This window comes from Lutra lutra, chromosome X, assembly GCF_902655055.1.
Source record: "Lutra lutra chromosome X, mLutLut1.2, whole genome shotgun sequence".
NCBI classification, from domain to species: Eukaryota; Metazoa; Chordata; class Mammalia; order Carnivora; family Mustelidae; genus Lutra; species Lutra lutra.
In genome coordinates this window covers 39,496,323-39,512,027 of record NC_062296.1, presented here as the reverse complement: position 1 = coordinate 39,512,027, position 15,705 = coordinate 39,496,323, and the positions used below count along the sequence as shown (strand labels likewise).

The 15,705-nt window shown below is 35.3% G+C and overlaps 1 protein-coding gene across 1 annotated transcript in view; it reads left to right on the top strand.

Moving 5' to 3' along the window:
• Positions 1-15,705, top strand: part of NRK (Nik related kinase) — a 136,633-nt gene that overhangs the window by 76,344 nt on the left and 44,584 nt on the right. The window contains exons 6-11 of the mRNA XM_047716750.1: positions 2,327-2,437; positions 3,916-4,006; positions 6,811-6,941; positions 8,598-8,652; positions 13,623-13,701; positions 14,755-14,930. Coding sequence (XP_047572706.1) covers positions 2,327-2,437; positions 3,916-4,006; positions 6,811-6,941; positions 8,598-8,652; positions 13,623-13,701; positions 14,755-14,930 — 643 coding nt within the window. The remainder of the gene's footprint in view (positions 1-2,326; positions 2,438-3,915; positions 4,007-6,810; positions 6,942-8,597; positions 8,653-13,622; positions 13,702-14,754; positions 14,931-15,705) is intronic.

Below are 15,705 nucleotides of genomic sequence, written 5' to 3'. Positions count from 1 at the left end.
CTGACAACTCCAGTTGACATTTTACTAACTATTGCTGCATAGCTTTAATGGCTACTGGTATATTTTTGGCATACAAAATTTGTCTGTTAATATAGTTTTACTTACAATTTTTTTCTTTTACCTGTATAGCAGTCTCCTTATTGATATATTTAACAGTACTCAATTCATTCAATCATTTAACATAGCCATTCAGAACCGTCTATTTGGGGCCCCTGTGAGACTCAGTTGGTTAGGCATCTGCCTTCAGCTCAGGTCATGATCCCAGGGTCCTGAGATTGAGACTCACATCTGGCTCCCTGCTCAGAGAGAAGGGAGCCTGCTTCTCCCTTTCCCTCTGCCTGAAGCTCCCCCTGCTTGTTCATATGCTCTCTTGCTCTCTCTCTCTCTCTGTTAAATAAATAAATGAAATATTTAAAAAAATATATTTGCCATTCCTTCTGCTAGATTCCGAGGATACATAGATGAGCTGAATAGACATGTCCCTGACCCATCAGGGCTTACAACTCACTTGCAATGACTGGTAGCACTCAAATAATGACACATATGAATAGATAATTGGTCAGAAGGGAAATAACATGCTTCTATGTGGGCAAATAACAAAGGAATCTAAATTAAGTTAGGGAACGAGAAACTCTTCTTTGAGAAAATTTCCTTGAACTGCGATCTGAAGGATGAATAAATTATTTGTGGAGCTAAGAGTTTTCGTGAGACCATTTAAAATTTCTTGCCTATGTTAATCAAAGCAAATAGGAAGTAAGTCAATGACTAAGTAATTATCATTTATCAAGTGTATGTGCCAGGCATCATGCATACAAAGCTGGGAAAATAATTGAGAGTGTGTTATATTTCTTTCAGAGTAGAGCTTTTCTGATTCAGGTAGTATTAGCAAGACTTTCAAGGTGCATCTGAATGAAGTCAGGTTTGTCATGATTTAAAATGAGTCTCTTTTCTTCCATTACCACAGTTGTACATGTTGTGCCCGTTTAAGTTAACATGAAAATTGAGCTTTTGTGGCTTATTTGTGTTATTAGTTTTGTTTGTTCTACTCTTATGTTTCATGAGAGCATACTCAGGTTAAAGACATGCTATAATATTAGTTGTGAACAAATGTAAATTAAAGAGTGATTAAGGTACACTTTTAAATATTCATGTTTGGGGCCTATTTTTTTTGTTTCCTTCTTCTACAGCAAAAATTAATTAACTTGCCTACAGTTCAAAAAAAGACATGTTTTGTTTTATTTACATAACAGTTTTGACACAGGCACTGATGCATAAGCCTGTGCTTAAAGAAAAGTTTGCTGGGTTGTTTATAATAGATATATTATCTTTCACATTGGCCAGTCCTCTGGTTAGCTAAAATGGGAAAGGAAATTTACTAGTTGGCCCCCTGATTCACTGATGGCAAAAAGATAAATTTTCTGAGAAATTTAGTCTATTAATAAAGTAATAACTGAATGAGATGCTGTCAATGATAGTAACCTTAAAATAGACTTTCCTTAGCAGTAAAATCATTTGGGGAAAAAAATGCCCTATAGGAATGCAATTGACAGTTTCTCCCTTGAAATTGTAGTTTGCCAGTATCTTAGGGAAAAATAGTCTAGAATTTAAAATAAAAACAAAACAATAAATACAAGTCTTGTCTTAATTTTGAGGTATAAATTCTTTTGAGATCCTGCTTTCCTGCTTTTTCACATGCAATCAAATTGTTCCCTCAGCAGTATTTTCCCCTTGAGCTCCAGTCATCACTCAGGCTTGTATCCTTTACAAGCTTATTTCTAAAGGCATGTGATCATTCTGTTTTCAATAAACTGAATGTTCTTCCTTCTCAGTATATTCAAACATTATCTATCCTTCAAGGCTTAGCTCAAATTCCACCTCCTAATTAAATACCCCTGGTGTGATACCTCCTTTTCCACCTTCCACAGATCCTTGGATATGTTCCAACTTTTTTTTTTTAATTCCACTAGCCTTTAGAGACCTCCCCCAGACAACTGAGCCAGTCTTTGCAGTGTCTTAATCTCTAAACATCACATATAAGTACAAGCCATATGGACTGAAACTCTCCAGATATTTTCAGAGAATTACTTTCTAATTCTTTTTTTTAAGGTTTTATTTATTTATTTGACAGACAAAGATCACAAGTAGGCAGAGAGGCAGGCAGAGAGAGAGGAGGAAGCAGGCTCCCCGATGAGCAGAGAGCCCGACGTGGGGCTCGATCCCAGGACCCTAGGATTGTGACCTGTGCTGAGGGCAGAGGCTTTAATCCACGAGCCACCCAGGTGCCCCTTCCTTTCTAATTCTTGACACTTTACTGGATTCCCTGCAGATGGTGATGGAGTTATGCGCAGCAGGCTCAGTCACTGATGTAGTGAGAATGACCAGAAATCAGAGTTTGAAAGAAGATTGGATTGCATATATCTGTCGAGAAATCCTTCAGGTGAGTCTTCATATAGTCGTTCTCCCCTGGCCTTGAAAACACCTGGGAGTAATATATGCAAGGTACCTTATACCTGCCCTTATAGGGTGGTTCAAGAAATTCTGAACATAACCTCTGGATCAGGATACCAAAAACCTAAATAGCTTTAGAGAGAGCAGATTTTCAGATGATGTCCTTAACTTTGGGTAGACTGAAAGGTGGGTACCCAGGCCCTTCCAAATCATGGTTTTTAATGGCTCTGTCAGAGTTAGACTGTTGTGTTCATTGGATCATGGAAATAACCACTTGGAATATTTATTACATTATTTAGATTTTTAGAGTTCTTTTTAAAAAAGTAGTACTATCATTAGAGATTAAGAAAAAAAGTGAGACAAAAGTCAGTGTTTTTACTGAATGGACCCAAACCATCCATAACCATTTTGCAGACAGATATCCTATTTCAATAATGTCCTGCTTTTAAAACTTGCTTTATTTTGAATACCAGACTGGATGAGAAGAATCTTCTTAATCTACCACACTCGAATTTTTCTCTGTGGTTTAGGTTCTTAGGGTCACTAGAGGAGGATATTAACAGAACTGAATAGCACCACTGATACGTAATGTTAGAATGGTCTTCTTTATATCTTAATTGGATTCACTTGTTAATAGTGTAACTAGTTGAGTGTAAATTCTGGACTGAGTTTAATTTCTGGTTCATCATTTATTAGCTTTGTGTCCTTGAATCAGTTACTTAATTTTCAAAATCTCACTTTCTTAATGTGGGGTGATGTTAGTACCATCCTCAAAGGATTGCAGTGACGATTTCATAATTTCCTCCATGTAAAGCAGTTAGCACAGTCCTGGGCAAAAACTAAAATAAATTTAATGACTCAATAAATATTAGTCATTTTTACTGTTACTTCTATTATTAATCCCCAGTTATTATCTGGAGAATTCTCTTTGAAGCCAGGTCACAGGTTAGTTTTAGTGGTGAATAGGTTGGATCCAGCATGGTGAGCCAATACAAATTGCAAATGCTTTAAAATGAATTTCCATATTCCCCCAAATTCTCAGCCTACAAGGTTGACTAGAAAATATTTTGGATTAAACAAATGGTTGGATGAGGAAAAGAGTAAAACAATGGCTGAGCTATGATATTTGAGATGTCCATGTCTTCATTCTTATGGTTAGTTGGAAATATGGAGACTAGAAAGGAAGGTATATGGCCCAATGTATCAAAACATTACTTTTTGGTGTTCTTTTCCTTTCATGGTTGTCCTGATTTATTTTCCTTTACTTATAGCCAAAAGTAGAATTTCTGGGAACTGGTTGTAGTAATTCCAGCCTAAATAAAGAATTTTGTCTGAAAAATGCAAGTCTGGACCACTTTTCTTACGAAAAGATCTTACAAAAATACTAAGCACATTAACAGAAAAAGAGGAAAAAAATATATATATTGATGTGACTTTTTGAATAAATATGTATCTATCTATGTGCAGGGCCTAGCTCATCTTCATGCACACCGTGTAATTCACCGGGACATCAAAGGTCAGAATGTGCTACTGACTCATAATGCTGAAGTAAAACTTGGTAAGTTTGTTCTTGTACATTAAGTGAGGCCCCAAATATTTTAATGGAGATGAGTCCTTTAAGATAACTATATTTCCTATCATGTCACTAACAATATCCTCTACTTATTTAGGCTGTGTTTTCCTTGCTTGAAAACCAGTCAAAATTTGAAAATTTGTTTGGGGAGGGAGGTAGGTGGAGCAGGAGAAAAATGTACCTTTTACTGCTTCTCTGAAATCATGTGGTTAAAAACTTTTAAATTCTAATGGAAGGCTTACATTTTGGCCATTGTTTTACTCTCTATTAAGTATAGATATTATATTTATTTTAATAATTGAATTGAGTATTTTGTGCAAGTTTCTATGCCATGGACAAGGAAACAAAAAGATAATTACGGACAAGGAAACAAAAAGATAATTCTTCCACATCACAAAATGATATTTTCCAGATAATATCAAAGAACTTTTAAATTAAGTAAGTACAAATTGCTTCTTCGGAATTTTCCCTCAAATATTTAAAGAACTGATATTAGTTGCTCCCATAGTATCCAGATCAAGTTCAAAATTAGAAATCAAAAGACCAGAAAGTCCTTAGCTTTCTATTCCAGGATTCAAAATGGCATAATTTATTCAAAAATAACCACACATATTGTCTCACAGGCACACAGGGCACAATTTATTGCATTCTTTAATGTTCAAAATAAATATTGTTGGTTGGTTTTTAAATAATACCATATAAATAATGTCAGTGCTATGCAATGGCATATAACTTCATTGCTGTAGAATATAAATCATTGGTAATTAAATCCTCTATTATTTTTAAATGATAATCGGTTCTTGCCTTCCATGTCTCTAGCATGACCTTATGATAGTTCCCATTTTCCTGATGAACAAAAACAACAACAATAAGAATTTTGTTCATTCATTGAGAATGTTTTCATTGAATATTTGTGGAAGAAGCCTGAGGTAATTGCTCTTGAAACAAGAAAAAAAAGTAATTTCAAGAAAATGTATAATGTCTTATGTGTCTAAAAGTTACAAAACTAAGAACACAGTATGGAGACACTGTTAATATATAAGGAGAATTTTGACCTCACATTCAAGTGTACAGGATAAATAGTCTGTGACAAAGTTATATACACAGTATGTTCACACGTGAAAGCCCTCCCATATATTTCGGTAAGGTTTCTGACCAACTCTACCATTTTTTTTAAAGATTTTATTTATTTGTCAGAGAGAGAGAGAGTACACACAAGCAGGCAGAGAGGTAGGCAGAGAGAGAGGAGGAAGCAGGCTCCCCACTGAGCAAGGAGCCCAATGCGGGACTCGATCCCAGGACCCCAGGATCATGACCGGAGCCGAAGGCAGTGGCTTAACCAACTGAGCCACCCAGGCGTTCCCCCAACTCTACCATTTTTAACACAGAAGAACAGACACTGTAAATAAAGGAAGAGCCACTGAAAATTCTGTCACAAAGTTCACACACGAAAGCTTATGCCTTTACCCCGTAGGAGAAACCTTTTAGCACTGGATTAGAATTTAATCAGGCTTATTTTACGTACAACCATTATACATTTGGTTTTACATTTCCTCAGATTCCAGTATATGTTTAAGCAACATATCATAAGAAGATTGCAGAAGGCAAACCCAAGGACATCAGAGGGAGTGTTGAAAGAGACTGGAAAGTGACTGTATTGTAATTGCAGTTGATCAGTAATCAATCTCTACTTTTATCTAAATTTCAAGCTTTTCTATTTTCCTTTTCTTCCATTCATCACCCCTTCTCATTTTCTTCCCTGAATGTCATATATATTAACTCATGGCCGACATAGGTATCTCTTGCCCTTAAAGTTCGCCCTCAAGGGATAGTAAGAATGCTGAACTTTGATTAAATGTATTCTCAAAAAAAATCTAGATAATAAGATTGTTTAACATCCAATGATGACTTTCACATATTACAGACTTTTCTTGTTTTGTTAAATCCTTCCTTAAATCTACTTTAAACTCCTAACTTCTAAATTTTTCATTTCTTCTCTCAAGTTCTTCACACTACTGTTCAGTCAGTGTTGTTCTCCATCCTTTAGATTCCTGGAAACCATTCTAAATTAGAAAATCTACTTCATTTTTCATCCCTGAAAAAAATTCATCTACTTTCATTTTTCATCTTATTTTTTCTGGACTAAATAACCCCAGTCTACTTTGGCCTTTTTTTTTTTCTGTCTGTTACTGAGGATACCACACTAAATATTTTCTTATAATGTATCCCACAGATGAATAGAAGACTGAACTTTTATAGTCTAAACTAAGATATAGATACCACAGTGAATATTTGCATCTGGTTCAGAGATCTGTAGAAAAATTTGAACTAAATTATAGCAGAAAAATAATTTTTTTTCATTGGTGTAATAGGACTTTCTAATGTCATAAGTGAGGCTTCCTAATAAACTACTAATAGGTTTTAGATTTCTTAGATGTTGCCCATAGTGTTGGTCTTCCTCCAGCTTGGTGGCAGGTCCAAACACTACATATGTTATCACTTCAGGGGTTCGGGGTATACTGATGGAACTTTATTTTTAATATTCGTGGTAAACTCAGCCAAACCTACTGTAGATTTATAATAGCACTTCTGAGTCTCTTTCCAACATAAATAGCAGCAAAAGCCTATTTCCCAGTATTCCTGGAGTAGACTTCATGGTAAAGTTTTCTGGGCTGGAATGAAAATCTGTTATCCATTGTGGATTTTGTATTGGCTTTCCAAGTTAAAGAAATAACTTATTGAGCTTTTTGTTACTGATTAATTATTTTGACATATGCTGAATTTTGCAGTGGATTTTGGAGTGAGTGCCCAGGTGAGCAGAACTAATGGGAGGAGAAATAGTTTCATTGGAACACCATACTGGATGGCACCTGAAGTGATTGACTGTGACGAAGATCCGAGACGCTCCTATGATTACAGAGTAAGTGTGAGGATTCAGATAGTGAGAATCAAAGTTTGGAAAGGACTTTTGACTAATGTTTACTTTTAAATGATAAAAGAATAAAAAACAGGCAACTCCTTTCACATTAAACTCTAGTAAGAAATACTAGCTGCTATTCATATAGTGGTTTGATTATATGCATAAATATAGTATTTTTTTAAGAATTTAGACAAAGTAGACTATTTGAATTATCTATATTTGAAGAATAATGTCTAGTTCATGTTGCTTGCAACACCTTGGGGGAAATATTATATTATGTGGCTTTATATGGAAATTTAACTTCCAGGGACAGAGAACTTTGTAAACTTAAAAATGAATGAATGTAAAGCCAATTATTAATCCCCACACTTAACTCCAAAAAGAAAAAAATAATAATTTGATTACTCAGGGTAAAGGAGAAATCCTTGTCATGGTTCACCTCCAAACCACTGAAAATCAGTGGGATAGAATAATTAAGAAATAATTCTTGCTATTTATTAAAATTTCCACTGAAACTGCAATTTGGACAGTATACATCTATGTACACATTTCAAAAAAGCTGATGTGGAAAGAGAACTCTCCATTTGCTATAGACTGGAAAAACCACACTCACTTTTCACATCATAAGTCATCCAAACAATTCATTGTGGTTTTAGTTGTGTGGAACCTAGGACTCAATACTTGAAGTTGATTAATTCAAGTCTCATCTTTTTTCCCTTTCCCTTAAATGCCCTTTGCTTTATCTGCAAGCAGATCTATTGAGAGCTTATAGTCTAGTGCTGTTACATGCTATGGAGACGGTGGAGGCATAATGTTCTTTTAAGTGGCTTGCGGTAAACAACTTTTAAGTGGATGCTTTATATCTGAACAACTTTTTGCAGTCTTCCACAGACTTTCTCTTATATTAATTATTTATTTTTACTTTTTAGCCCCATGTAAATTGAAAGAAAACTTCAACTTACACCATCACACTAATTCTTTGAAGCTAAGAAATCTATTAACTGAGATTCTCAGAATTCAGTTAACTTTTGTAGAAGTCATCCAGCCAGGCAGTATAACTCCAGCCCTGTGCCCTTTCCACATTCTAAAAAACAAAATACAGTTAATAGTGAGGATAATTTCCTTGAGCTTCTTAGAATATAATTTCCTGGAATAAAAATAGTTATATTCTCAATTTACTATATTCAAGGAACTGACTTAAAGTGATTTTATGTATGTTATTCCATTTAATACTCATACCAGTGCTATGAGATGGATATCATTATTATCTCAATTTTATACAGAGTTAAACTGAGGTACAGAGAGTTAAATCATTTACTTAAGATAGCACAACTAATACATCTATGTCATAGGGTTTCTTCACAGCAAGCTCCTTTTGCTATTTCAGTAAGGCAACAATAGCAATAAATTCAAGATGAATTTTCCTTACACTGAACACTGTCCCATATCATCCTGTTGTGTAGTACAGTTACTGGCTGATCAAAGGTCAGATAATGTCTTCCTATAATGCCAGCCTATAATGAAGGCTCATTGTAGAAAACCCATAAAATGGCTCTGGCATTGACAATTTCCCACCTGAAGATTGTTTTGAGATTCTAAATACTATTAGTTTCCCATTGTTAAATGACTTTTTGGGGTCATTTTTTTCTTTCGCAGAGTGATGTGTGGTCTGTGGGAATCACTGCTATTGAAATGGCCGAGGGGGCTCCTCGTGAGTAAAAATGTTTATTTATTAAAAAGTTGGGGAAGCATGCTGTACAAATCTGCCACTTGTAACAGTTAGATTGTACTGGTCACACAGGTGTCACACTATTGCCAAACTTTAAATGGTGGCCTTTTCAATGATTATCAAATGTTCTAGTCAGAATGGCCAGATATATATATAGAGAGAGAGGTTGTGTTTTCCCTTATGATACCTTATTTTAGGCTATTGAGTGTTGTTTCAATTTGGCTTCAAAGTATTTGGTACTTACAGTCCTGACTAATGAGAATCTATAGCCATTCCAGCACATAGTGATTGGTAGAATATTTAGGTTCCAGAACATTTATAGTCACACACTGCTACTGTTTCAGAATGTGATAGTTAAGAAAATCTTCCCATGTTTCTTTGAAATCAAACCAATCCTTAAACTTGGGAAGTCAGGTTTTTGTTTTGTTTTGTTTTGTTTTTCATTTGAAGTCACTCCAACCCACCGTTGTTGGTGCCTTCCTTGATCCTTTTAGCCACTCCAGTGGCCTTAATTGCTCAGAAGGCTCAATTTCCTCTTGTTTCTCCCTCATCTCCATCACTTAAATGATCTGTCAGCATCCTGTTCTCTCAGGACACTGCTTTCTGATAGGAAAGTGAAATTGAAATGTGAACTTGGCTATAAATGATTGATAACCATCTAATGTATGACCCCCATAAACAGAGCATAATAACTGTCTTTAATATCTTAATCTAAAGATATAAATGATAAATACATCCCTGATATTGTTGGCTGAGAAGTGAGGAAATTCCTGGAGTATTTGTTGGGGAGCAGGCAAGTGGGGGTAGAATTTCTTTGCTTCCACCTTTCTGAGATCCTGTAGGTTCCGATGTTCCTGCATGCTCTATCTGCACAATGTTCACCCAACAAGCTTTATAAATTTGGACTATCTTAGTACTGTGTTTCAAGGCCAATGGGAGTAATTTCAAGGGGTAAAAATAGTAGTAACATGATTGTTAAGAATTCCTGTTGTCCCTTAGAATACCACAGAAGAGGCTTAGATTAAATCTGGGATAAATATTAAGATCAGGTTACTGCTTCCTCTCTTTTAGTGCCCTCCAAAACTACAAAGTATCTATGTTGGGTAAATAAAAAGTCAATGATGGAAAATTATATATATATCACATATATAAAATTGAAATAAGAAAGGGAAGATGCATATTATTCCTCTTCATCTCTAGATTATTTGTTTTTGTGAACATAGTTGTATTATATTGATCAGCAACTTCTCCTCCTTTTTCTATCTCTTTCTTCTCCCACCTTACCCTTCCTTTCCCCTCCCCCTCCCCTCCTCCTCATTTTCCTCCTCTTCTTCTAGTTCTCCTCCTCCTCCTCCTTCTTCTTCTTTTTCTCTCTTCCTCTTGTTTCTCTTCACAATATGTATTTCACAGGAGTATTGATGCATGTTTTTATTTAGAATACATGACTGCATCAAGTAGAATATTTTTTCTATTGTTTCTGAATGTTCCTTATCATTTCTTTTCCAGAAAACTAGCTTTCTACATTTTGCAGATTTGTATTTCCTGATTCATCTTTATTTTGTTTCATTTTTTTCATTCAAAAATATTAAATCATAGGAGAAAACTACAGAAGGATTACAGAGGAGTTTTACATGGAGTACACAAATGGCAAACTTCTTACAAAATATGTCTAAGGATCAGGAGCTTCTTAATTCACAATGAAAAAAAAATAGGACAAACATTCCTAAATAAGTAATTGGAATGCTGCAACTTTGGTCATGAGCAACTTGAAATAACCACACTGCTAAAACATTGGTCTTTTGCCAGCCTCTGATGTTGCCTGGAGTATTAACTTTGGGTGGAAATGATTGTCATTAATTTAAGTGCAGAAATCCTCCAGGTTTTGATAATTATCATCTCAGAGGGGGTGGTTCTCCAAAGTGACAATTATATGATAATTGCCTCTGAGGTCCAGATAACAAAATTTCTTTCTTTCATTGGTGAGTCTCTCCCAGAAAAATAAGGGGGAAAAAAAGGAGAGTAACTTCCAACAGAAAGGGTGCTATAGAGGCTCTCGGAGGAGAGAAGATCTGTACCATCCCACACCAGGACCTTCTTAAGGACTTGTGTTCATTCTTCTTTACTTGTTTTGTTTCTTAAATTTCACATATGAGTGAAATCAAATGGTGTCTGTCTTTCTCTGACTTATTTCACTTAACCTTATACCCTCTATGAAATGTATTTTTAAAAGAGATTTACTATTTCAAAGGAATGATACTCTAATGTGAAATATTTAGGCATGTTAGATATGGGATAAATGGAGCATTTACTGGCATTCCTAAAGTTAGACTATATAGGAAACGTCCACTGTTTGACATAGCTCTTGTACCCACATGCTCCATTCTTTTGTGGACTTCTCATTTCCCTTAATGAAAACTTCCTTAGTCTGTGATCTATGTCTTGACCCCTGAGGATGTTGTTAGTTGATTACATGATGCTCAAATGTTAATAAATGACAACTGCTTAATACTGTACAAACCCACTTAAAATATGTTTAAAGGACAGATTCTGGTGACTGACTGGACAGAGTAAAGAAATGAAGAGAATCAAATATGATCCTGATTGAGTGATTGATTGATTTGAGAGAACAGGGAGAGTGTGTGAGAGAGTGTGCATAGAGATGCAAGCCCATGAGTTGTGGGAGAGGGGCAGACAGGGAGGGAAAGGGAGAGGGAGAGAATCTCAAGCAAATTCTACACTGAGCCTGATGCAGGGTTCAATCTCAGGGTGCTGAGATCATGACCTGAACCAAAATAAAGAGTTGGACACTTAACTAACTGAGCCACCCAGGCACTCTTGATCCTGATCTTTTCAGCTTGGGGATAACTCTGCCCTCAATTATAAACCTGTACATCTATTAATTTATACCTATATAATTGAAAAAGAATAGCTTGACCTTTTATTTTTTTTAAATATATTTTTTTATTTATTTGACAGAGAGAGATCACAAGTAGGCAGAGAGGCAGGCAGAGAGAGAGAGGAAGGGAAGCAGGCTCCCTGCTGAGCAGAGAGCCTGATGTGGACTCGATCCCAGGACCCTGAGATCATGACCTGAGCTGAAGGCAGAGGCTTAACCCACTGAGCCACCCAGGCGCCCTAGCTTGACCTTTTAACAATCACCTTTATATTACTCTATTACAAGAAGCCAGTTTGGCATTGTAGTTTTTCTAGATATGCATTTTGGAGGATAAAGGGTGACTCTAAAGAGTCAATAACATCAAATTGTCCTCACATAAATGACACACTTGTAGTACTAGATAAAACTTGTTGGTGAGGATATGGAGAAAAAGTAACCCTCTTATACTGTTGGTGGGAATGCAAACCAGTACAGCCACTGTGGAAAACAGGATGAAGGTTCCTCAAAAAGTTAAAAATAGAACTACTTTATGATCCAGTAATCGCAGTACTGCATTTTTACCAAAAAACTACAAAAAACATTCATTTGAGAAGATATATCCACCCCTACATGTATTGATGCATTATTTTCAATAGCTAAATCACGGAAGTGTCCATTGATAGAAGAGTGGATAAAGAAGATGTGGCATGAAATCTTGCAATTTGCAACAATATGAATGGAGCTAGAGTATTATGCTAAGTGAAATAAGTCAGTGAAAGAAAGACAAATACCGTATGATTTCACTCATATGTAGAATTTAAGAAACAAGGCAGGCAAAGAGAGAGAGGGAAAGAGAGAGGCATATCAAGAAACACACTCAACTATAGAGAACAAACTGATGTACCAGAGGGGAGGTGGGTGGGAAAAGGGGTGAAATAGGTAATGGAGATCAAAGAGCACACTTATCATGATGAACACTGAGTAATGTATAGAATTGTTGAATCATTATATTATATACCTGAAACTAATATAATACTGTGTGCTAACTATCCGGGAGTTAAAATTAAAAACTTAATAAAACAAAATATATCAAGAAAGAAGAAATTTAAAGTATGGCTCTCCTTTGGAAATTTTCTGCACTGCCAGTTTTCTTTACTCAAAACTCAAGAGGAAATAAGCAAAGTGAGAGACATACTTAAATGCTTATAAGAAAGCTTACAGAAAATTTTCAGACCAACACAGTAATGAATTTATATAGCATATAATGGAAAAGGCTTTTCTTTATGTAGCTGTGTGTTTCAAAAAGTGAATGGAAGTCCTGTAATTTGGCACAGATATGAAGTGCCAGATAGTTAAAACTTTATTGTAATACCAATGGCTAATATTTATTAAGTGCCCACTCTATGCCAGACACTTTTACATGTAGGTCAATCCTCATGGCAACTCTTTTAAGGAATTCTTGATTTTTTTTTCAGATAAAGAAACCAGGGCAAATTAGGTTAAATAATTTGCCTGAGTCACAAAGAAAGAGCTAGGATTTGAACCCAGGTGATCTTACTCTAGAGGGTGTGTTTTAATAGTTACACTAAATCTACTTCTTTTCTTAGGACTGTCAGTTTCCAAAACAGATTATTCTCATATTTTTAGACTGATAAATTATTCCTTATACATTGTTGGGCTTAGCTATTAATTTGGTTGACTTTTTAAGCCTGTAATGACATATTTCAATTTTTATAAGTGTAGATACCTACAACACAATATACATAAGTGTTTGTCTCTATTTTTGTTTACTTCTCTAGATAGAAATCATCAATCATACATTTTGAAATTTTTATCCAGTGTAGTTTTTTTAATTAATTTGCCACACCTGGCAATGGCAAAGCTTGAGGATCTTATATAATGGACTGTTTACATTAAAACGAACTTTTCCTGTGATTATATTATCTTTTATCTGTTTACTCCTTAATGTCTATTCAGCATGATATGTGAAAGAGCACCAAGAATCCCCTCTAGAATGAGGAGTGTGCTCTGTTGTTACCTTTCTCATTCATTCTAAACATACTATTTTCCTTTGCAGCCCTGTGTAATCTTCAGCCTCTGGAAGCCCTCTTTGTTATTTTGCGGGAATCTGCCCCCAAAGTCAAATCCAGTGGATGGTAAAGATGAATGATTTAATCTCCTAAACACATTAACTTGACACTTTTTATGTAGCAAATGAGTTTTAATTAATTTTGTAGTCTTGCTTCAACATCTTTGTTGGACAATATTGCCTTAAAACTAATACATTAATTGGGGGTCTTAATGATTAGTTTTCATTGAAAGCTAGCTAGCCAACTAGATATAAGTAATACCTTCCATAGTATATTATGATGACCTCACTGACCTGCAATTAATGGCATGTTTAGTTGTTTCTCCATTAGTGGTATGGACCAACAGAAATCATTTGTGACATTTCTCACTGTGCCTAGATAAGTAGTCAGTGATTGTGATATACAGCTCAGTTGTTTGGCCCATTAAACTAAACATCCACAGACCTAGAGAAGAGGATTTGTTCTCTCAGGGTGTTAAAGGCCAACTAACTTGGGAACGCTTTATACTGAAGCTTTTTGGTTGAGTGTCAGAAGCTCTTGCTTATTTTTGGTATTTATAGCTTGCACTGCTAGAAGTGGTGGCTGTGATTTGATTGCTGATATTTTTCCTTGTGATTCAATATAACCCTTCCCACAGATTCAGGCTTTCTGGACACTTCTGTTTTCATGGGCCATTTTATAAGATTAGCCCTGGTGCTACTAACACCCATTTTTGGATCATTACATTTACAACTATGTAGCTTAAAAGACATGTGGTCAAAAGTGAAACATTCAGACTTCAAAGTGTGACTTTTGTGGGCTGACCAATCTAGATACATGTTCTATATATATCACATTAACCACTCCATTGCCATCCTACCACTTAACTTTGTACCATGTACATACTTCTGAACTCATTGAAGTTCTACTACTATTTAAATGCCATTGACTCTGGTTTATCTGAGATTTGAGTGGCATTGTTGTATAATGTATATTGTCAAACTTTAAGACATATGACAATTTATAACTAGAGGCAACTTTCTCCAAAAATATGACCTGTAGATAGCATATGTGTGAGGATGGGAGAAGATATGGCAAGCCTGAGGATGCTCTTTTATCCCTTTGACTCATTTCTTTTAGGTCTCGCAAGTTCCACAACTTCATGGAAAAGTGCATGATAAAAAATTTCCTATTTCGTCCTACTTCTGCAAACATGCTTCATCACCCTTTTGTTCGGAATATAAAAAATGAAGGACACGTTGTTGAGTCACTGAAGAAGCATCTTATTGGAATCATTAAAAAGAGACAGAAAAAAGGTTGGCATGTGTCAACTTTCATCTTACCGGATGAATATTTAGATGAGAGCAGATTTTATTCATTTTTGTCACAAAAAATAATATTTAAGAATTAGATTAAAAGTAAAAATTCTGAGGCCTTCCACATTTAGTTTTTCCACTAATATGCCACGTACAGTTAATTCTCTCTCACCTGATCATCTGTGTATATATGATTATAAATTGTTGCCAATTACAACTGACAAGTGTTCATATTTATAAAAACCTTGAAAGCATCAAGAAAAATTTTGTGATATGCCAATTTTATTTTAAGAAAACTCCTAACTGGGTGCCTGGGTGGCTCAGTGAGTTAAGCCACTGCCTTCGGCTCAGGTCATGATCTCAGGGTCCTGGGATCGAGTCCCGAATCGGGCTCTCTGCTCAGTAGGGAGCCTGCTTCCCTCTCTCTCTCTCTCTCTCTCTCTGCCTGCCTCTGTCTACTGTGATCTCTCTCTGTCAAATAAATAAATAAAATCTTAAAAAAATGCTACCCTTTAAAAAAAAAAAGAAAACTCCTAACTAAAGAGATAAAATAAATGAAAAGGTAATAAAATCTATATCTTACTATCCTTTTCTTGGATATTTAAACTCTCTCCAATGAGATAAATAGATTTGTAATTATGTATCTATTGATTGTTAATTTTGAAGTAATTTCTGTGTACCATATTAAGTCTGTTTTGTGTACTAATCTCCAACTATATGAGAAGTAATTAAATGGACTAATTTATACAAGTAAAAGTTAATTTCTATATATTAA